We start from the raw sequence: 24,886 nt of genomic DNA, 5'->3' as shown, positions 1-24,886 counted from the left end.
TTATTTTTGTTTGTAGTTGAGCCCATGGTCTCTGGAGCAGCTCTGGAAGACAAGAGAGATAAATCACTACCAAGAATCAGCTCTGGGGTTGAAGTTCTCTCAAAATGGTAAAGGAGATGAAGGGGTGAAAAGTGGAAGCCTAAGCTGTGAAATGACTTGCTGGTTTCTTCACAAGTAAGCTGTTTTTTCAAAACATGGAATAACCAAGAAGAATGCTGCATTTGGCCAAGTCAACATTAATGTCAAATATGATTTGTTAATGGAGATTTATTGGTTCCATAATAAATTCCACATAGATAACAAGGTTGGAGAAAAGGAATTCATATTTGACATCTATCTATCTATCTATCTATCTATCTATCTATCTATCTATCTATCATCTATCTATCTATCTATCTATCATCTATTTATCTATATCATCTATATAACTTTGTGTATCAAGGATGAGTTAAATATTGAAATATCAGCCTGGAACAAAGTTACAGAGAACATAGAAAAGGTTGTGAAGGAAGAAAGGGGTTTACAGGAAAGAAAGCTTATAGCATTTTCAAAGAGTGAATGGCTATAAAAATGATGCTACATTTCTCTACACTGCCACACAGAGACCTTCACAATATATTGTTTCTGAATAAACAAAACAGCATGTGCAAGTAAGGGTTCCACTTAGAAGGATGTTCAGCTAATGTTCACCTGAATGTTAATAACAGATGGTGAAATTTAGGGTGGTTTAATTTTCTTCTCTTTACCGCTCTTTATTCTCACTTTCTATAATGAGCTCTGTATACTCTTAAAAGTTGACATAGAAAACAGAGGTAATTTCATTTTATAAAATAAAAGCAAGTATATGTCATGGCATTTCAGCATTTTCATACTAGAAATGACCTGAAAGAGTATCTTGCACTATACCTCACTTTACAGAGGTTGTAACATCTTAGCTGGCATCCAAGTGCCTTGTCGGGAGGGGATTGTTTTTATCTAAGAGAATCTTGTGATGGTTGGTAGAAACCTAAGGCCATAGGTGCCTAGAATACAAAAAGATCTGCTCTGCCTGGGAAGAATTTTATTTACCCATGAGAGGAGGAGTCGCCAAGGAAACAAAGGGGCAGAAAAAATAAAAGAGAGAGAAGCTGGTAAGAGGTTTGAGGCCTGGCATGATACAGGGAAAATGGGCTACTGCTTATGCCCCAGTGATGAGGTGACAAAGGATTTCTCAAAGATGCGTTGTGCTTACTTTAAAGCTGTTTGTGTTTTGCAATATAAATTGCCTCTCTGTACCCTTGACATCTTTAGTAAAATACATTACAGTTACAAGTGCCTTGGGTGAGTGGTTAGGGTTTGGTTGTAATGGGGAAATCAGTAGCTGAATTTCACACCTGAGTTATGATTGTGAAGAACAGAGATTGCATACGTGGATGAAGACATAATTTGTTAACTAGACAATTTTATTGGAAGCAGAAAAGTGGATCTAGAAGTGAAATAAGGATCCAGCTCCCACCTTCAGAATTTATAAGAATGTTGAAAAAGTCTTGGGATTTTTACAGGGCATGTGATGGGGGTGAGGGTAGGGTGAGTGCATCTTACTGAGATCCCAAGAGTCCGGGCATTTCTAGTTGACACCTGGATTATATAGGTAAGAAAAGCAAGATTTAAAAAGTTAAATAATTTGGTCAAGGTCACACTGCTCTATAGTGGCAGGGGTGGGACAAAACCTCATGGTTGTTAAGAAAGTTTCACCTCTTTCATAGAGGGAGAGACTTGAATGTTAGTTTTAAGTCAATGTACACTTTTTTTTGTGGTAATTTTTTATTTTTGAATTAATTTGACTCACAGAAAAGTTTAAACAGGGCAAAGAACTCTCATAAGACCCTCACCCAGACTTCTCAATTATTAACATTTTACTGCATTTTGTCATTTTTATATATACATATTGATTTTGCTGAATTCTTTTAGTGTAAGCTGTAAATGCTGTTTGTGCTTCCTAAGAATGAGAACAAGTATCGAAATCAGAAAACTAATATTAATATATTATTTTCTATCTTACAGATGCCATTTTGCCAATTGTCTTAATAATACCCTTAACAGTAAAAAGTATTTGGCCCAAAGTTCAATGCAGGATTACATATTGCATGTAGTTGTCATTTCCTTTTTAATCTGGAAGAGTTTCTTAGTTTGTCTTTGTCTTTCATAATCTTAATTTTAAAGAGTGTGGGTTAGTTATCTTGTACAATGTCCTTCAGTTGGGAATTGTCCAATGTTTCTTCATCACTAGATAGATGTTACACATTTTGAGAAAAATATCACACAAGTCATAGTGTATACCTCTTGATGAAGTGTGCAGCTTTTAGAATGCAGCTACCTTAAGTTCGGACTAACAATTCTGACCCCACTCATCTAATGGTGAGCTATAAACAGACATAGTTACAGGAACATTCAGTGCTACTCGCACACATTTTTCTGAACATTCAAGTGTGAGGATAACAAATAACTTAAAAATATCGCCTATACAAACAATGAGCAAGTGAAATTTGAATTTAAAAAACACAATACCATTTACATTAACACCACCCCTAAATTAAGTACTTAGATAGGCATAAATCTAACAAAATATATAGGAGAGCTATATGAGGAAAACTACAAACTCAGATGAATGAGATTAAAAAAACTAAATAAATGAGGAGAAATTCAATATGCAAGGATGAGAAGACTCAATAATGTCAAGATGTCATTTCTTCTCAAATTGATCTATAGATCTAATGCAATCTCAAACAAAATCCCAGTAATTTGTTTTGTGGATATTGACAAACTAATTCTGAAGTTTATATGTAGAGACAAAAGACTCAGAAATGGCAACACCATATTGAAGGAAAAGAACAAAGTTGGAGGCCTGACACTACCCAATTTTAAGACATACTACAAAGCTACAACAATCAAGGCAGTGTGATATTAGTGAAAAAATAGACTAATAGGTCGATAAAACAGAATAGAAAACCCAGAAATAGATTCACATAAATATTATAGTCATCTAATCTTTGACAGAGAGCAAAGGTAAAACAATGGAGCAAAGACAGTTTCTTCAACAAAAGGTTCTGAAACAACTGGGCATCCACATGCAAATAAATGAATACATCTAGACCCAGACCTTATACTCTACACAAAAATTAACTAGAAAGAGGCCATAGACTTCTTCTGTAAATGCAAAACTATAAAACTTTTGAAAGATAACTTGGGAGAAAATCTAGATGACCTTGGGTATGGTGATGCCTTTTTAAATACCACAACAAAGACACAATCCATGAAAGAAATAAATGATAAGCTAAATTTCATTAAGATTTACACAACTTTTACTCTGTAAAAGACAATATCAAGAGAATTAGAAGGCAGACCACAGACTGGGAGAAAATATTTGCAAAAGACACATGAAATACCATTATTTGAAATATACAAAGAATACTTAAAACTTGTTAGGAAACAAACAAAACAAAAACAAAAAACAAAAAATGAGCCAAAGAGCTCAATCAGAAGACATATAAGTGGCAAATAAGCATATGAAGAGTCCACATCATATATCATTTGGAATTTCAAGTTAAAACAACAATGAGATATCACTATACATTCGTTAGAATGGCCAAAGTCTAGAACACTGACAACATCAAATGTTGGTGAGAAGGTGGAACAACAGGAACTCTCGTATATTGCTGGTGGGAATGCAAAATTGTGCAGCTACTTTAGAAGAGAGTTTGGCAGTTTCTTACAAAACTGAACATATTATTTCATCCATTTCAGCAAATGCACTCCTTGGTGTTAACCTAAAAGAGTTGAAAACTTATGTCCACACAAAAAGCTGCACATGGATGTTTATAGCAGCTTTATTCATAATTGCTAATACTTGGAAGCAACAAAGATATCCTTCAGTACATGAATGAATAAACTGTGGTACATTCAGATAATGGACTATTTATTATTCAGGACTAAAAAGAAATGAGCTACCAAGCCATAAAATAATATGGAAGAAACTTAAATGCATATTACTAAGTGAAAGAAGCCAACCTGAAAAAGATACATACTATATGATTTCAACTATCTGACATTCTTGGACAGGCAAAACTGCAATTAAAAGATCAGTGTTTGCCAAGGGTTGAGGGAGGGAGAGGTGAATAGGCAGAGCACAGAGGATTTGGGGGTAGTCAAAATACTTTGTATAACATTGTGGATATACATCACTATACTTTGTCCAAACTCATGGAATTTCCAGCACAAAGAGTGAACTCTATGGTAAACTACAAAATTTGGGTGATTATGATATGTCAATGTAGGTTCATCTTTGGTAAAAATTATACCATTTTAGTGAATGATGTTAATAATTAGAGAGGATATACATGTGTGGGAGCAGGGTTATATGAGAAATCTTTGTACCTTCCTGTCGATTTTGTTGTAAACTTAAAACTGCTTCAAAAAATAGTTTTAAAATATATATAGCTTATTTCAGTGGATTATAATTGCTATAATTACCCAAACAGGGAGCAACATGTTGGGAATGGAATATAGATTATGTGACTTTTAAAAAATTATTTTTGATTATTACTTTTTTTTCATCATTTTTTCTTTAATTTTTCAGGGTATGTTTGGGCAGTAAATAAATAGGGATAGGAGCTGGACACTTTGAGTAAGCTCAATGACTCCAAAACTATAAAAGGAGATAACAATTGAAACTAGTCAATAAGAAGCCATTCTATTCTTAGCAGAGTACCATATGGAGGCATAGAAATGATATGCTTTCTCATAAAAATCAATCAATGAGAAACAGCATGAGACAATTTTATACAGAAGGCAAACAAGCCTCATTATTTAGATGAATAAAGTAAATATGATTTCACCAGAGGAGTGGAAGGCTTGACAGCTCCCCTGAACAGATGCCGCTCAGGCAGTGGAGGAGCCTAATTGTTTGCATGTTCCTTTAGCTCCTTTGTCAGTAAGAGGCCTGTGGAATGAGAATGCCATTTCTTTAGGTAACCAGATGTGGCAGAGTATACTATTCAGCCTCAAGTTATCAGGACACGTTATAAGGTTAGGTTGGTTTGAGAAAGTCCTTCATATGTAGAACCAAAGATCAATTGTTAGAGTTTTCCACACCCCAACTTTATAAAATAGCTGTATGGAGACATCAGATCAGGTGAAGTATTATAAACTGGCCTAGATAACTTATATTTCATTTTCACATAAGTCTGAATATGTCATTTTTGTGTATGCAGACTCCATCACTTTTAATGTGCTTTATCTGTAAGTTAAATAAATACAAATTTCTATCTTAAATCCAATAAGTTGTTGTTAGTGTGGAATCACTAAATATATGAGCAACTTTGGAAAATAGGAATTCATAAAAATTTTAGGAGTAAAATGGTGAAAAGCAGACCAGGAGGTCCTGAAATGAACTGGCATGGTCAGACCAATTGAGTTTATGTGGCTAATCACTCATAGGAATCTCATTCAGTCCACCCATATTGAAAGTGTGGTGCACTGGTTCTGATGATGCATTTTCTGAACCACAGCCAATAAGAAACAGGTTTCAAATTCTTACTGCAAATAGTTAAGAACATAAACATCATGTTTGATCTCCTTTTCCTTATGTGTAAAATAAAGAGTTAAACTAACATCGTTTTAATATCCCTTCCTGCTCTGACAGGCTGTAATTTCATAATTGCAGTTATCATTTGTAAAAATTTAAACGACTCTGGATAAAGCATTTAAAATAATTAGCCACGTATGTCACAATATTTTGGTGGAGCAGCAATTTCCATGTGGTCTGATGAGTGTGTTTAGGAACCATTATTTATAAAGAATAATTAAAACCATATACATTTAAATCACCATAAGAATACTTTTCTTCTTGCCTTCTCCTTGCCACTACACTTTTTGAGAGAATTGACTACACTTGATGCCTCCACTTCATCCTTCTTATCACTATCCTTCACAATTGGCCTTCCTTCCTGCAGCAGACACTATTACTCTCCTGCTTGGATTCCTCTGAGCCTTCACATTTAGTGCGCGCCCACATCCACATCTCTTTATCTGAAAGTTTTCTCTGGTCGGCCAAATGTTGCTCTGTTTGAGGATGTGCCAGGTCAAAATGCCGGAGAGTCAACACCACCCAGGAGTAACTATCAATTATGAATCAATGTCTAATTGCAATTGGCATATAAATACACCAGCTCCCTCATCCCTCAGGCAGGATGACTTTGGGGCAAGTGTTCTACACTAGCTCTCAGAGTTTCCCAGTGGGGCTGAGACCCAGTTACCTACAGTGGCAACTTGTTCTATAATGTACCCTTAATTTCTATCTTCCCTTTCCTGTCTCAGCTCTCCACTCCCCTATAGTATTTTTTTAGAATCACTCCTTAAATCAACAATTTGCTTTCAAATCCTTGTCCCAGGGACTACTCTAGAAATTCAAACTAACATATCCCTCCACTTCCAAAGTGCTGAAGTGGTTCCTCTGATTTTAACAGTGACTTCAGGTGAATCCCATGACTGTGAATGGCAAGATGCCATAGTCACCATGGGCTGCAATTCTGGGAAGCTGACACAAATACGGTCTATGATCATCTACAGCTTGTAGCCCTTTGATCAGTGTGCCTTTTCACTATGTCAGGAAGGAAATCTCTAATGTGCTGCACCACATTGGGGCATTCATCCGTTGGGTCACACTGCCATTTGTAGTGTTTTATCTTGTTTACACCTGGGGGTCCCAGGAGTTTGAGAAATCCAAGAGGAAGAATCCAGCTAACTATGAAAATGACAAATGAGCAACTCATCTGGAGAATAATTCTCTGTCTTTGAAAGACCCTGCTCTGGGAAAGGAGTCTACATTGTAGTGTCTTCAAGACACAATAAACTTATGGGCTGATAAACAAAATAAAACAAAACAAAAACAAATAAAACAAAATAAACAAAAACAAAGACTTCATCTCTAAAACTAGTGGCCATGGTTGCTGCATTCATTTTTTTAATTTTAATTTTAATATTTAAAAATTACAGTTGACATTCAATATTATATTAATTTAAGGTATACAGCATAGCAGTTAGACATTTATATAACTTACAAAGTTATCCCCCTGATAAATCTAGTACCCACTTCACACCACACAGAGTTATTATAATAGTATTGACTATATTCCCTATGCTGTACTTGATATCCCCTTGACTATTTTGTAATCATCAATTTTTACTTCTTAATTTCTTCACCTTTTTGACCCAGTTCCCCAACCTCCCTCCTATCTGGCAACCATCAGTTTGTTCTCTGTATCTATGAGTCTGTTTCTGTTTTGCTTATTCATTTATTTTGTTTTTTTTATATTTAATATAAAATATGAATATTGGTATGACTTATTTTACTTAGCATAATACCCTCACATTGGTATGACTTATTTTAATTAGCATAATACCCTCTAGGTCCACCCATGTTGTTGCAAATGATAAAATTTCATTCTTTTTTTATGGGCAACTAATAATCCAGTGTGTATATGTACCACATCTTCTTTATCCAGTTGTCTATTGATGGCTATATGCACCAAAAAACTATTAGAACTGATAAATAAATTCAATAAAGCAGCAGCATACAAAATTAATATTCAGAAATCAGTTAAATTTTTTTATACCAATAACAAGCTATCAGAAAGATAAATTAAGAAAACAATTGTATTTATGATTGCATCAGAAATAACAAAATATCTAAGAATAAATTCACCCAAGGAAGTAAAAGACCCATACTTGGAAAAATTATAAGATATTGAAGAAACAAAATGAAGAAGATACAAACAGATGGATATATATGATGTTGTCATGGATATGAAGAATTAATATCATTAAAACGTCTAGACTACTCAAAGCAATCTACAGAGTCCATGCAATCACTATCAAAATGCCAATGGCATTCTTCTTACAAAAAAATCCTAAAATTTTATGGAACAGCAAAAGACCTTGAATGGCCAAAGAAATTTTGAGAAAGAAGAACAAATTTGGAGGTATCACACTACCTGATATCAAACTATATTACAAGATTATATTAATCAAAATAACATTGTACTAGCATAAAACAGATATGTAGTTCAATAGAAGAGTATAGAGAACCCAGAAATAAACCATGCCTACATGGTCCATTAATTTATGAAAAAAGAAGCAAGAATATATACTGGGGTAAATAGGGTCTATTCAATAAGTGGTTTTTGGAAGACTGGACAGATACATGCAAAAAAAGTGAAATTAGAACACCTTCTTACACCATATACAAGAATAAACCCAAAATGAATTAAAGACTTAAATGTAATACTTGAAACCATACAACTTTTAGGAGAAAACATAGGCAGCAAACTCTTTGACATTGCTGTTAGTAATATTTTTTCTGATATACCTCCTTAGGCAAGGAAAACAAAAGAAAGACAAACAAATGGGAAAACATCAAGAAGCAAAAAGACAACCTGCTGACTGGGAAAAGTTATTCACCAATGATATCCAATAAGGGCTTAATATCCAAAATTTATAAAAAACTCCTACAACTTAAAAAAACAAATAACCGTTTAAAAAATGGGCAGAAGACCTGAATAGTTATTCCTGTAAAGAGGACATACAGATGACCAATAGACATATGAAAAGATGAGTCAAAAGTCAACTCACAGACTGGGAGAAAATATTTACAAATCACATATCTGATAAGAAGTTAATATCCAGAATATGTGAAGAACTTCTACAACTCAACAACAACAACAACAACAACAACAACAACAACAATGAAATGGCCCAATTAAAAATGGACAAAGAACTCAAATAGATATTTCTCCAAAGAAGACCTACAGATGGCCAACAGACATATGTAAAGATGCTCAATCTCACTGGTAGTCAGAGAAATGCAAATTAAAACCACAAAAAGATATCACCTCACACCTGTCAGAATGGCTATCTTCAATATATTATCAAACAACAAGTATTGGTGAGGATGTGGAGAAAATGGAACCCTTGCACAAGGTTAGTGGGATTGCAAATTGGTGCAGCCACCATGGAAAAAAGTATAAAGAATTCTCAAAAAATTAAAAATAGAAATACTTTATGCCTTATTTTTTCTTTGCCCCCATCTCCCTTCCTTTCACAGCCCTGAACTCTTTTGATTCTCCTTTAATTTCTCTAACAATCGAAGTTCTGTCCTCTCTCCTGGCTTCCCTTTTTTTCTCCTTATCCAAAGTTCTCCAAGATTTTGTCCTAAGACCTCTTCTTTACTTTTTCTCTCACCAGTCTTCCTTGGCAACACTATCACCCGCCGTTCCATGACTAAGGCATATGTGCATGGATGCTCATGCATTTGACTTTCGGTCTTTTAACCACCTTCACTTCTCTTTGACTTTGGTAGCTCACTTTCATGGACTTTATTATTATCCGGAAATGCTCAATTTTTGAAGACTTGAGCTTCAAAATCCCCCTAACTAATAATAGCTCTCTCCCATTCAGCTTTCTCACTATTAATCTCAATTTACCTTCTCTTCTATTTTATTTATATTCCAGTTTCAGAAAACTCCATTTCTCTCCTTCCTCACCACCACCACCTCCATTTTAATGCTATTTAAGAAAATGACTCAGTTGGTGCCACTCTAAATCCATTCTCTCCCACTTGGCCCCTCAGTAATGCCCAGAAGTCATGTTTTTGTTTTTGTTTTTTCGTCAACATCCCCTACTACTCTCATTAACAGTATAAAAAATTAATTTATTCTTCCTTGCGGCCTCAATTCCATCACCTCTTTCCTCACTCAAAGCATTGACTTTGTCTCCTACACCTTTGAAAATCATTATGACTCCAAAGTGAATATTCTACCCATATCTTCTTCCATGACCTACAAACTGAATTTCATTTACCCATTCCTCTCTCTTATTTCAGAAAGAGGAGAGTTCCCTTTTCATGTGTAGGCAAATCTCTTTACTTTTTGATAAAATCCAGCTAACCAAGAGATGAATGAAAATGAAGACTTGGGGACTGAAGATCTGGTAAAAGAACTTGTGATGAAATTAGAAATAACTTTAATATATAGCTAATATAAGCAATACTGTGAATTATGGTAATACACAGACAGTATTTCTATGTAACATGATGTTAAAATAGTGACAAACCTAAAAATAACTGGAATGTGAAAATCAGGGAGGTGAGAGGAAGTGTTAGGATGCTAACAGTCCTATTTTGCAAAGCACATAGTCTATAATTCACTGAAGTTGAAATATGGAATTAAATAAACATGCAATTAAATAGATATTACCTAATATTTATATATAAAATAACTTTACTCACAATATATTTCCTCTTAATTTTAGGGAGATCTATTAGGAAATATCTCTTTGATGTGAGTCACTTATCTAAAGTTTAACAATTTCCTCAGTTTTCTTTCAATTTCTTTTCCTTCTCTTAAATTCTATAATTAAATTAGTTAATAATATGATTCCAGTTCTGTAAAACAATTTATCTAACTATCTCTTTTCTCTCTCTATATTTTCTTATAGAAATATCTGATATATAAATTAGATCAATTGACTTAATAGATTTATGCAGAACATTTCACCCAAAAACTGCATAATACACATTCTTTTCAATTGCACATGGAACATTCTCCAGTATAGATCACATGTAATACCACAAGACAAATTCAGGAAGATAGATGTGACATTAAACATCTTTTCTTACTACAAGAGCATGAAAATGTAAATCAACTACAAAGAGAAAACCATAAAAAACACAAACGCGTGGAGACTAACCAACATGCTACTAAACAACTAATGAGTCAACAAAGAAATCAAAGAGAGAGAGAAAAAAATCTTTGAGATAAACAAAAATTGAAACACAATTTTCCAAAATTTACAGATGCAACAAAAGCCGATCTAGGAGGAAGTTCATAGCAACATAGGCCTACCTCAAGAAACAAGAAAAATTCCATGTAAACAATCTAACTTTACACTTAAAGAAACTAAAAAAAAAAAGAGAACAAACAAAGCCCAAAGTTAGTAGAAGGAAGAAAATAATGAAGATAAGACAGGAGATAATGAAATATAGATGGAGAAAAACCACAGGGAAGAACAATAAAATCAAGAACTTGTTCTTTAAAAAGATAATCAAAATTGATAAACCTTTAGCCATACTCACAAGAAAAACAAGAGAAGGACCAAATAAAATCAGAAATGAAAGAGAAGTTACAGCCAACAGTATAGGAATAAAAAGGATCATAAGACACAGCATATGAACAATTATATGCCAATCAATTGGGCAACCTAGAATAAATGGATACATTTGTAGAAATAATACAACCTTCCAAGACTGAACCAAGAAGAAACAAAAAATCTGAACAGACCGATTACTAGTAATGAGATTGAAAAAATAATCAAAATACTCCCAACAAACAAAAGTCCAGTACCTAGTGGATTCACAGGTGAATTCTACCAATATTAAAGAAAAATTAATATCTATCCTTCTCAAACCATTGTAAAAAATTGAAAGTGAAGGAACATTTCCAAACTTATTATATGAAGCCAATATTGCCTATACCCAAACCAGACCCTACAAAAAATAAACAAAAGAAAATTACATGCCAATATTCTTGATGAACATAAATGTAAATATTTTCAAAAAATATAAGCAAACTGAATTCAACAATACTTTAAAAGGATCTTACACCACGATCAAGTGAGATTTATCCCAGGAATGCAAGGATGGTTCAACACCTGCAAACTAATCAACATCACATTAATGAAACAAAGAATAAAAATTAAAAGATTACCTCAGTAGATGCAGAAAAACATTTGACAAAATTCAACATTCACTTATGATAGAAAAAAAAAAACCTCAATAAAGTGGATATAGAGTGATCATACCTCATTATAACAAGGGCCATATATGACAAACTCATAGCTAACATTATACTTAATGGTGAAAAGCTTTCCTAAGATCAAGGACAAGGAAAGAATGCCCACTTTCATCACTTTATTCAACATAGTATTGATAGTCCTAGCCATAGCAATCAGACCAGAAATGGAAATAAAAAGCATCCAGATTAGACAAATGAAGTCAAACTGTCACTGTTTGCAGATGACTTGATACTATATACAGAAAACCCTAAAGGCTCCACTAAAAAACTATAAGAAGTAATAAATGAATTCAGTAAAGTGGCAGGATTCAAATTTTATATACGGAAATTTGTTCCATGTCTGTACAATGATAACAAAATATGAGAAAGAGAAAATAAGAAAACAATCCCATTTATAATAGCATCAACAAGAATAAAATATCTAGGAATAAACTTAACTAAAGAAGTGAAAGATCTATACTCTGAAATCTATAAAACATTGATCATAATATTAAAGACAGCACAATAAAGGGAAGGATATATCATGCTCATGGATTAGAAGGTTTAATATTGTTTAAATGACCATAATTCCCAAAGCAATCTGCAGATTCAATGAAATCTTTATCATAATTTCAATAGCATTTCACAGAACTAGAACAAATAGTTCTAAAAGTTATAGGTAATCATAAACGACCCAAAATACACAAAACTATCTTGAGCAAAAAAAAAAAAACAAAGTTGGAGGTTTCGTGCTTCCTGATTTCAAACTATACTACAAAAGCTATGGTAATCAAAACAATATGGTACTGGCACAAAAATGGACACATGGATCAATGGAAAGGTATAAAGATCCCAGAAATAAACCCACTCTCATATGGTCAATTTAATCAATGACAAAGGAGGCAATATACATTAGGGAAAAGACGGTCTTTTCAATAAATGATAGATACATGCAAAAAATGAATCTGGACAACTTTCACATACCATGTACAAAAATAAACTCAAAATGGATTAAAGTCTTAAAATAAATGTAAGGTCTGAATTCATAAAACTAAAAGAAAACAGGAAGCAAACACTTTGACATCAGTCTTAGCAATATTTTTTGGCTATGTCTACTTGGATAAGGGCAACAAAAAGCAAAAATAAGCAAATGTGACTACATCAAACTAAAAAGCTTTTACAAAGTGAAGAAAATCATCAATAGAACAAAAAGACAACCTACTAAATAGGAGAAAATATTTTAAATGATATATGCAATAAGGGGTTAATATAAAAAATATAAAAAGAACTCATATAACGCAACAGCAAAAAACCACCAAATGATCTGATTAAATAATAGACAGAGGACTTGAATAGACAGTTCTCTAAAGAAGACATACAGATATCTAACAAACATATGAAGATGCTCAACATCACTAAACATCAGAAAAATGCAAGTGAAAACCATACCTGTCAGAGTTACTGTTATCAAAAAGTTGACAAATAACAAGTGTTGGTGAGGATGTGGAGAAAGGAGGATGCCCATGAACTGTTGGTGAGATTGTAAATTGGTGCAGCCACTGTGAAAAACAGTATGAAGTTTCCTCAAAAATTTCACCATAGAACTACCATATGACCCAGCAATTTCACTTCTGGGTATTTATCTGAAGAAAATAAAAACATCAATTTGAAAAGATATGTACATCCCTATGTTCATTGCAGCATTATTTAAAATAGCCAAGATACAGAAGCCATCTAGGTGTCTAGCAATAGATAAATGAATAAAGAAGACGTGGTATATATATATACAATATCTTGTCACTTGTGACAACATGCATGGACCTAGGGGGCATAATGTTAAGTGAAATAAGTCAAAGAAAGACAAACACTATGTGATTTCATTTATATGTGGAATCTAAAACAAAACAAAACAAATGAACAAGAAAAACAAAACAGACACACACATAAATACAGAGAATAAACTGCTGTTTGCTGGAGGGGAGGGGGTTTGGGGTATAGAAGAAAAGGTGAAAAAGATTAAAAGGTACAAACTTCCAGTTGTAAATTAATAAGTCATGGAGATTTAATCTACAACATAAAAAGTTAGTCAATAATATCATAATTACTATATATGATGAGTTATTAGACTTATCTAGGTGATGACTTCATAAAGTATATAAATGTTGAATCATATGTTGTACACCTGAAACTAATATAATATATTTAAGTATATTTTAATAAAGGAAGGCTGACAATAAATGTTTAAAATACATATATCTGATAACAGATTTCTATCCATAATAGGCAAATAACTCCTACAAACCAAAAATTAAGACAGATAACTCATAAGAAAAACTTTTTAGGGATAAAGACCTGAGCAAATATTGTGTAAAAAAGAATATCCATATTACCAATAAGCATATGAAGAGGCATTCGGCTTCAACTGATCATTAGGAAAAAGCAAATTAAAATCACAATGAGACCTCACTACATATCTACCAAAATAACTAAAAGGAAAAAGGTGCAAAATATCAAATGTTGGAGAGAATGTGGAGCAGTCAGAACTTTTACACACTGCTGGTGGTACTTGGAATTGGCATAACTGCTTTCAAAACCTTTTTCAGATTGTCTGTGGTAGGCAGAATTCTGAGATGGCCCCTAGGTTTCCACGCTCTGGTTTACATGCCCTGTAAAATCCACACCCCTTTGTGTGTGGACAAGGCTATGAATATAATAGATTTTACTTCTGTGTTTAGATTACATTACATGACGTAGATGAAGAGATTTATCAAATGTAATTAGGTCCCAAATCAAATTAAAGTCTCAAATCAATTTAGTTGAGTTAATCAAAAATTAAGAGAAATTGGGGACTTCCAGTCAAGATGACTGAATAGGCAAATGCTGTGCTTCTCTCCTCTCATGACCACATCAGAATTACAACTAAACTATAGAACAACCATCATTAAGAATCATTGGAAGTCTAACTGAACAGAAGTTCTACAACTAAGGACATACACCTTGAGACTCATAATAGGGGCAGAGACTCAGAACAGGCCGGTACCACACCTGAATGTGATGGCTAAAGATTAGGAGAATTATCTTGGCTCTGGAGGTCCCACTAGAAGAGTGAGGAGTTCTAGTCCAACATCAGGCTCTCCAGTTCACAGTTCCTATACTGGGAAGAGAAGTTCTCACAACTTCTAGCTGTGAAAACAAGCAGATATTATGGCTGAATAAGATGGAGGCCTGCTGGAGTGCAAGGTGCGCCTCTTAAAGGGCCTGCACACAAACTTGCTCACTGATGGACTCACTGGCTCTGAGCTTCAGTGCTGGGGCAGCTGCTTGAAAAGCACCAGGGACATATGAGGAGAAACTGAATTTTCTGACTTCAAGATGAGGGCTGGAGGGGCAGCTTTCTACCAGATAGAAGTACTGGAAGAATTCATTGTTTCTTTGTTGAGTCCTTCCCCCACCCCAGCATACAGACACAGACAGTCACCATATCTGAGTCTCCATCAATGTGGCTAACACTGGTCACCCCACCTTGATGATTCTCTGAGACCCCACTTCACACTTGCAGGCTCACCCATGCTGCTTCCAGTGGCTTTTCCACACAAATGGCCTGACTTGGTTTATGCTGAGGACTTTCCTAAAATCTCTCAAATGTTCACAAAATCCAAACAAGTAGAATGTGGCTTGGTGTGCCCTGTAACTCTTGTTAGCAGCCCCAAACCCGGCACTAGCGACAGCCAGCCTCAATTCATAGCATGGCCTCTTGAGGTACTTCCAAGCCCAGCATGGATGGTAGACATAAGTCAATCGCTTGGTGGCTCATGCTAGGTGGTCCCAGGAAGGGCACAGGCTGCAGTTAAACTTGGCCTGTGGTGGGGCCCCTCCAGAAGGTCCCCGGGCTGTCACACCCAGTAGGAGGCTTTGGACAGAGCCAGAGCACATATGAGATTCCATCTGAGAACAACACACCTAAAGGGCAGACTGGACAAGCACCAGAGCCCTGCTAAAGCAAATCCTGCTCTTTAAGGTCAGTCCCTGCACTATAGCTCCTCTACTATAGTCACAGCCAGTCCTTACAACCAATCAGCCCATGGATCGATTTCTCCCATAGATGTGCAAAAAGCAGCCAAGGCTGAACTACAACAGAAGAGCACACATGACATATACCAGGGACACCTCTGGAGCACCCAGCCCAGGTGACCAAGGAGACAGTGCCTCTGTGCCCTACATAACACCTACTACATAAGGCCACTCTACTAAGACTGGGAGACATAGCAGCTCTAGAAACAAGCATAAGGAGGCAACCAAAATGGAGAGACAAAGAAACATGTCCCAAATAAAAGAACAGAACGAAGCTCCAAAGAAATAACTAAATAAAATGGAGACAAGCAATGTACCAGATGCAGAGTTCAAAACACTGGTTATAAGAATGCTCAATGAACTTAGGGGAAGAGTAGATGAACTCAGGGAGAACTTAACAAAGAGGTAGGAAACATAAAAATGTAGATAGAAAACATAAAAAAGAACAAGTTAGAAATGAAAAATACAATAACTGAAATGAAGAATACCTTGGAGGGAATCAATAGTAAATTAGATGAAGCAGAGGATCAAATTAGCAATTTAGAGATAAGGTAGCAGAAACACCGAATCAGAACAGTAACAAGAAAAAAGAATCCAAAAAATGAGGATAGTTTAAAGGACCTCTGGGATAACATCAAGCATGCCAACATTTGCATCTCTTGTCTTGCACCAGAAAGACAAGAGAGAGCAAGGAATCTAAAACCTATTTGAAGAAATAATAACAAATCTTCTCTAAGAAATAAACATACAAGCCCAAGAAGTGCAGAGAATCCCAAACAAGATAAACCCAAAGAAGCTCACACCAAGACACATCATAATTAAAATTCCAAAGGTTAAAGACAAGTAAAAATCTTAAAAGCAGAAAGAGGAAAGCAGTTAGTTGCTTACAATGGAGCTCTCATAGGACCATTTGCTGATTTCGCCATAGAAACTTTGCAGATCAGGAGAAATTGGCATGAAATATTCAAAGTGATGAAAAGCAAGACTACAACCAAGAATATTCTACCCAGCAAGCTATTATATAGAATCAAAGGACAGAAAAAGAGCTTCCAAGATAAGAAAAAGCTAGAGTTCGTCAGTACAAAACCAGTATTACAACAAATGTTAAAGGGACTTCTTTAAGAAGAAGATGAAAAGTTCAATAGTATAAATAATAAAATAATGACAACTACATATGTATCAACAATTACTTTAAATGTAAGTGGATTAAATGCTTCAATCAAAGGATAAAGTAGCCGAATGAATAATAAAACAAGCCCCTTATATATGCTGCTTATAAGAGACTCCCTTCAGATTGAAAGACACACACACAGATTGAGAGTAAATGGATGGGAAAAGATATTTTATAAAAATGGAGAAAAAAAAGCTGGATAACAATACTTACACCTGATAAAATATATTTTAAAACAAAGGCTGTAACTAGAGACAAAAAAGGACCCAGTAGTCCCATTTTTGGGCATTTACTTTGAAGGGATATTTTGGGCATTTACTTCGAAGGGATATATTATAAGTAATGCTGCAATGTTCATTGCAGCATTACTTATAATAAAGAGCAGAGATATGGAGGACACCTGGGTGTCCATTAACTGATAAATGGATAAAGAAGAGGTGGTAAATATACACAATGGAATATTACTCAGCCATAAAAAAGAATGAAATCTTGCCACCTGCAACAACATAGATGGGCTTAGAGGATATTGTTCTGAGTGGAGTAAGTCAGATAAAGACAAATGCCATATGATTTCATTTACATGTGGACTTTAAGGAACAAAATAAATGAACAAACTCATAGATACAGAGAATATTTTGATGGTTGCCAGATGGTAGGAGTGTTGTGGGGAGTGGATGAAAAAGGGAAAATGATTAAGAAGTATAAGTTGGTAGTTACAAAATAGTCATGAGGCTGTAAAGTATAGCATAAGGAATATAGTCAATAATACTGTAATAACTACATATGGTGTCAGATGGGTACTAGATTTACTGAGGCAATCACTTTATAAGTTATATGTGTTTAATCACTATGTTGTACATCTGAAACTAATACAATATTGTATGCCAACTATAATTGAAAATTTTAAAAAAACAATATTAAAAGAAAAAAATATCATGAGAAATTGTCTTGGGTGGGCCTTGCCTAATTATGTTAACCCTAAGCAAGGACCAGGCCCTTCCTGAAGGAAGAAATTTGAAGGGTTAGAATGTGAGAAGAATTATAGAGGGGGTCATGTGCCAAGGTCTTAAGAGTAGTCTCCAGAAGCAGAGAGTGGTCCTGGTCCAATAGCCAACAAGAAAATGAAGACTCTAGGTCTCTAATTATGAAGAGCTAAATTTTCCTGAAAACCCACATATGCTTAGAATTGGATTTTTCCCTTAGTTGTTCCTCTAGATGAAAGACACACCTGGCCAATATTTTTATTTCAGCCTATGAGGTCTTGAGTAGAAGACCCAACTAAAATGTGTCAGACTTCTTATCCATGATAGTTATGAAATAATAAATTTGCATGGGTTTATGCCACAACATTTGTAGTAATTTGTTACACAGCAATAGAAAACTGACACAGTGTACAAGTTGAATGTATGCATACCCTTTGACTCAGCAATTCTATTCCTTGGGATGTTCCCAACAGAAAAGCATATATTTGTTCACCAAAATACATATATGACAATATCCACAGAAGCAATATTTACAATAACCAAAAACTGAAAACTAACCAAGTGAGCAAGAGGGAGGCTTATAGGATGCTGATAATATTTTATTTCTTGATCTGGATGCCTGTTATACATGCATGCCCCATTGATAAAAATGTATTAAGCTGTACCCTTCCTTAAATTATATTTCAATAAAACTAAAATGACAAAAATTTTATTTCATTACATAAGAGCACAATTATTGCTAGATTAAAATTTTTAAAAACTTTCACACATATAAAGCACTCACGTGATTTTACTTAGCCATAGTCCTACAAGGATAAAAAACAAAACATACTATAGCAAAACAAGAACACTCAATTTTCAGTTCGGAATTTTTCCTTAATTCTTACCTAATTTTTGGCCAACTCTCAACATATAGCTTTAATAAATAATTTTTGTTTTTTTCCAAGGGAATTAAAATAAATAGTGTATTGAGAATTTTAAGGCACCCTTTCTAATAACTCCTTTGTTATTACTGTAAATTCATTCACTCTCCTAGACACATGCTTCTTCTCTGATGAACATACATCTTTGGGCCAAGTCATGATAAAATAGAAAACTTTAGTCATAATACACCATTCTGAGAGTAAAGTCAAAGGTATTTTTACTCCATTTTAGAGAATAAGAGTTAGGCAAAATAATCAACAAAATATTTATCAAATACCTCATGTCAGGCCACCATGCTAAATATAGGAACTATAAAAAGACAATATATTGTTTCTCCTTTTGGAAGATTTATGATCTACCTGAAGAAATACATACTCATACACATTTTTAATGATGTAGGTTCATATGTTAATACCAAATAAGTATTAGATATAGAACAAAGTAGTAAAAAAGAAAGGAAAAGAAAAATATCAGAATTCTGAAATGGTGCCCTAAAGGCAGAGCTCTTAGCAGTCAGGAAAGGCTTGCTGGAGGCAGCATGATAGAAAAACAAAATTATTTTTGGTAAAGCAAATTTGGTTTTAAATCTGAGTTTTTTCACTTTCCAGATATGAGCAGTTACTTAAATTCCTGGAACTTCAAGTTTTTCATCTGAGAATTAGGGCTGATGCTAATAATTTCTACCTCGTAGGTTTGTGAAGTTGGATGAGATAACTTAGTAAAATAGCAGGTTCCTCTAGTGTGCATAGTTGACCCTTCTTTTGAGTAAATAAATAATTACTGAGAATCTTTGGTGTCTGACACTGAGCATTAGAGATAATGGGGCAGTAGGAAGTTGGGAGGTGTACTAAATGTTAGGGGTTTAAAATGAAAATGAATAACAAATATTAACAAAAGTAAAGTACAGTAAAGCATGATAAAAAAACAAGACAAGACAGGTTTAAAATGAAAATGAATAACAAATATTAACAAAAGTAAAGTACAGTAAAGCATGATAAAAAAACAAGACAAGACAAAAGTAAAGTACAGTAAAGCATGATAAAAAACAAAGTACAGTAAAGCATGATAAAAAAACAAGACAAGACAAGGGAAATTTGGAGTAATAAATAAAACTAAGAAAGATTTTTTATAGGCTGGCAAACCTAGTAATATGCTGGCTATGAAGAGGAAACCAGAAATATAGACGATATCCCTGAATATTTACCTTTTAAGTGAAAGGTAATACTTACATCCATATTTATGTACATATATGAAATGACTAGAGAAGTGACGACTATACTAGCTTATGTTGTGCAAGCTTTGCTTTTTGTCCCACAGGAATTTGGAGAGAAAAAAGCTCACTGTGGTCCACAGAATCAGGGAAGCTTTGGAGCCCAGTCTTGAAGGATGGATGGAGCATGGATCCAAGGGAAAAAAGAGGTTTTATTCTAGACAGATGTAGCATTAAGCAAAGATTCATCAGACAGAACTATTTTGCCAAAGACTGATTTTTACTTAAATATGTATCGGAGCAAAATCATTCAGGTAAGAGATGTTACTTCAGAGAGATATGGAGAGGTAAGGAGAGAGGTAGCAAGGTAGAAGCCCATGTCTCCTAGATAGGAATTGAAGGTTTGAGGCCATGATTAAAAACCAGTGGGCTCCTCTTCGAGAAAGAATGAGAGAGAAACAGACTTAGGTATCTGATTTCACTCTATAGTATGAGTTCTTTGAGATTTGAAAGTAAGTGTATTGAGACGATTCAACCTCATTTATGATGAGATCGTCCCGACACCTCCACGCTCAAATTCCATCATCAAAACTGTAAATCTCTCATTAGGTTGTTTACCTGTATACAAAAAAAAAAAAAAAAAAAAAGTAACCTTCTTGGACAATTAGTAAGTTAAGCCATTATCAGTCTTGGCTACATCTAGATTTGATTAAGTTTCTAAGATCATATCCTAGGGCCATATTTTCAAAAGGAGAAATAAAGAGGAGATAGCAAAATCCGCCTACACTATGAAAAGGTGCATGGTAGGGGGAGAAAGTAACAGCTACTTGTGCATCAACGGTAGCTTTTTACACTCTGGAACTGACGACTTTGGCATACTCCAATGCCCATCATGCCCTGCAGAGCACTTAGGTTGGTTTGGTAAGTACTAGGGTAAAAAGCATGAGTTCATCTCTGAAAGATCTGCATTTAAATCTTTGGTTGTTTTTATCATGGGCTTTATTGAGTCAATTTCCTTATCAGTACCATAGGCTTAATAATAATAGTAGCTTCCTAAAAATTATTGAGAATATTAAATAAGAATGTATGTAAGGACTCCAGCACATAAAGGTTCCCTATAACTGTCAGCTAATAATAATCACTATTATATTTATGGCGCCTGCGTCCTGGCTCTTCCCAAGTTTGAGGAGTGGGGTGGGAAAGAAGGAGGGTCTGCTTGCTTATTGGTTTGGCGGCACTCTTAAAATAGTCCCCAGGCCCTGGGCCAGAACAACAGCGGGCTGCTCCCTCAGCTGGCGTCCTCTTTCTCCTGCTCTACCCACGCTTCCCTGGAGCAACAAGTTCCCTTCTGCAAGACCCGCCCGCGCGCCACTGGCAGACCCAGCGCCTCTTTCGAGACCTCTCACAAACTCGCTGTCAAAGCCACCTGGGGTCGAAATTGCGACTGCCAACGCCCTACCGAGGCGAGAGAGCTCGCAGCATGTGAAAGAGCACTTGCCGCGGCTGGGAGGGAGGTGGGAGGCGTGGGAAGTTGGGACAGAGGGACTGATATGAGTCCCAGTTCGCGCTGCCCTTGAGGAGCAAAAGCAACGACAGAGAGCTCCCACCCTTCATCTCAAGCCTCCTTCCTGGGTTCAAGAGGGAGATTGGGCCCGGAATCCCACAAACCTCCAGCCGGCCCTCTGGTTGCCAAATTACATCCCTTTGTCCTCTAGGTTCTGCTCTCCTCGGTTTCTCCTTGCACCCTTACTCTATCCCACCACTCACCAGGTCCCGTAAGGACACTTGATATTCCTGACATGATATTTCGCAAAAAGAGCAGGTAAGTCACCCAGTGCTCTTCTCTTCCTTTCCTTCACAGGATGGGTACCCTGAACTCTCCAAAGGAGTCCCCAGGCATCCTAGACTGGCAGCCCCATCCAGCTGACCAAACCGTAGAACTCTAACAACTTACTGGGATGGGGATCCCCGCGTCCTCTTGGGAAAGCCAAGCCGGCTGCTCACAAACCAGGAGAGGCACCCCGACTTCTCCGCAGGAAACTCTCCTTAAAATCTACCTTTCCAGCTTCTATAGCTGTTCGTTGAGAACGTGAGCACTAACTAGGAGTACGCTCCGGGGGTGGGCTGTGGTGGGCGGGGACGAAGGCGAGAAGTTCAGCCCCGATTTTGGGAAGAAAAACCAGTTCAGGTCTGCTTTCCCTGGAAGAGAGCGGGGACCGAAGTCACCGGGAGGGAAATCCTCCTGGCGCGGGGTCCAAAGAGCACAGAGATGAATTACAATGTCTAAGCTTCTAGCCCTGTCCGTCCGAAATTACTCTTTCTGCGGGGTTGGGAGCAGGGGATATATCTCTGGCAGGACAGCCAACGCCAAGCCCAGATGTTCAGCACTTTATCCCTCCATTCCCAGGCAGCCTTGAGAACTTGGTACCTCGGACAGCAGCCCGACGCACAGCATTGTTTGAAATGTGTTATCCTGTTTTCGCTACCAAGTCAAAGAGCAATAAATTATTTTTAATGACCTTACTAGTAGAATTTGAAGGACATTTTAATTACATAACCCGTGAAAGATCACTGGAGGCAATGTCGCGTTAAAGAGCCGATGGCATAATGTCTGCATCGCATGAGAAAGAGAGAAAACTTGCAAATCTGCAATGAGATTGCGCAGGGCTGTCCCCGTTTTGAAACAACATGCGAAATGCAAGGAATAGCTTACCTTTCGGACTCCAAAGCCGTGTTCTCCTGCAACTTGGCGAGCTTCTTCTTCTCCTCCTTTATGCAACTCCACAAGAAAATGATTCGTGAAGACTGGTCTCTCGGCAGATGCAAAGACCATGATACAGAAGAGGAGCCCGGCGGCCGCCTTCCACCGGGAGAAACAGCCACCTTTCATCTTTCTTTGGGAGTGGAAAGTGGTGCTAGGAGGCGCACAGGCTGGCGGAGCAGGGGACCCGGAGGAAAGATGCAAATAAAAAAAAAATATGTATATACAGTTTTTGTTGTTTGTTTGTTGTTTTAAAAGAAATCTTTGTGTAGAGGAAGAGACTAGGGGCATAGAAAGCAGCAAATCAGTGTGTGATCTCCAGCATCTGGCTGGCGGGGAAGCCGTGTAGTCAGGCGGCCCAGTTCGCTGGCAGAGGTGCAAATGTGGGGAGCTGTGTGTATCTGAGAGAAAGAGCGAGTGTATGTCTGTGCTTGATGCTAAATCTGCATTTTCAGCTCCTCCTTAGCTCTAATTCCACTGGGTCGGGAGGAGAGCACCAGCCTGGGTGACGTGCATCCTCCAGCAGCCAATGACGATGGGAGAAGCAGCGAACCCCGCCCTGGGCCACCCCGGGCCCGCCCCTGGCAGAGGTGCAAATGTGGGGAGCTGTGTGTATCTGAGAGAAAGAGCGAGTGTATGTCTGTGCTTGATGCTAAATCATTTTCAGCTCCTCCTTAGCTCTAATTCCACTGGGTCGGGAGGAGAGCACCAGCCTGGGTGACGTGAATCCTCCAGCAGCCAATGACGATGGGAGAAGCAGCGAACCCCGCCCTGGGCCACCCCGGGCCCGCCCCTGTCCGCCCCCGGCCTGGCGGGTTTGCCTCGGCTAGCGGGGGGGCTTCTCTCTGAGAGTCCTCTCCCCCGTCCCTGTCAGCACCCCGGAGAGCTCCTCCATCTCCTTACCCAGGCCCTCCTTGCTCCCAGGAAAATCCCCCCATTAGTAACCTGGTCGGCGGCACCCGAGTGATGTCATTGTTTGTGGAAATTTGTAAGGCTCTGTAGAGGGAATTACGGTGTGTGCCACTTTCTGAGGCCCCGAGGGGAGCTGGGGCACCGACCTCTGCCTATTCCTCTTTTCTGATAATTTTCCCCTGCAAAAACCTGTCTCTTCTCATCCACTTACTCTCTCACTCACTCACTCACTCACTCACTCACTCACTCAAAGCATACTTGCCTCCCCTTCTCTGAATAGCAAAGCAAATATTAACTCTCCTCTTGCCTCCACTTTGAGATGACACCTTTGCTCCCCTTCCTGGTACTGGGAGCGTTGGGAAAAGCAGCCTTCTAGGGGTGGTGACTCATGGGGGCGAGAGTGCAGGAACGAGCTATTGTATGTATGTATGTATGAATGTATGTATTTATGTCTGTTTGTCTGTCTGTCTGTATGTATGTATGTAGGTAGGTATGTATGTATGCTCCAGGCAGGTCTATAACTAAGCAGCTGGGAAGCCTAGCAGGAGATCCAGCTTGCCTCACCAGCAATTGTGGTTAAATGCGACTCCTCTAGGAGTCTAAGCTGCTCTGCCTACACCACCTTCAAGGAAACAGCTGCTGGGACTGATACACCTAGAATACATTCTCAGATTTAGGGATATTGGTTGCCCGAGGACAGCAAGGGTGTGAATTTGGGAAGGTGTATCCACCAATCCCAGGCACTGGACCAAGATTCCATTTCAGCATTCTTAACTAGGGGTTAATTCAGGCAGAGTGTCAGGGGATCAGCTAAGTTATCCAGTTGAGAACTGTACACTCCCACTCTATTAATTGCTTACAACTGACTTCTTCTTGTTAGAGAGAAAGCAAGGACATGATGTCTGCAACAACATGAGAGAGTATTGTTTTAAAGCAACTCAAATATTGTTGAATTACAGAGTATGTACATTGATCTTGATGACCAAGTTC

At 36.9% G+C, this 24,886-nt stretch overlaps 1 protein-coding gene across 1 annotated transcript in view; it reads right to left on the bottom strand.

Moving 5' to 3' along the window:
• Positions 1-23,465, bottom strand: part of PCSK2 (proprotein convertase subtilisin/kexin type 2) — a 258,735-nt gene extending 235,270 nt beyond the window's left edge. The window contains exon 1 of the mRNA XM_011371282.1: positions 22,937-23,465. Within this exon, the coding sequence (XP_011369584.1) occupies positions 22,937-23,275 (339 nt within the window). The 5' untranslated portion in view covers positions 23,276-23,465. The remainder of the gene's footprint in view (positions 1-22,936) is intronic.
• Between the last annotated feature and the right edge of the window lie 1,421 nt (positions 23,466-24,886).

The sequence above is a fragment of the Pteropus vampyrus genome, unplaced genomic scaffold (assembly GCF_000151845.1).
Source record: "Pteropus vampyrus isolate Shadow unplaced genomic scaffold, Pvam_2.0 Scaffold7, whole genome shotgun sequence".
NCBI classification, from domain to species: domain Eukaryota; kingdom Metazoa; phylum Chordata; class Mammalia; order Chiroptera; family Pteropodidae; genus Pteropus; species Pteropus vampyrus.
The sequence above is the reverse complement of the archived record's forward strand: the minus strand, read 5'-3'. Positions and strand labels throughout refer to the sequence as shown.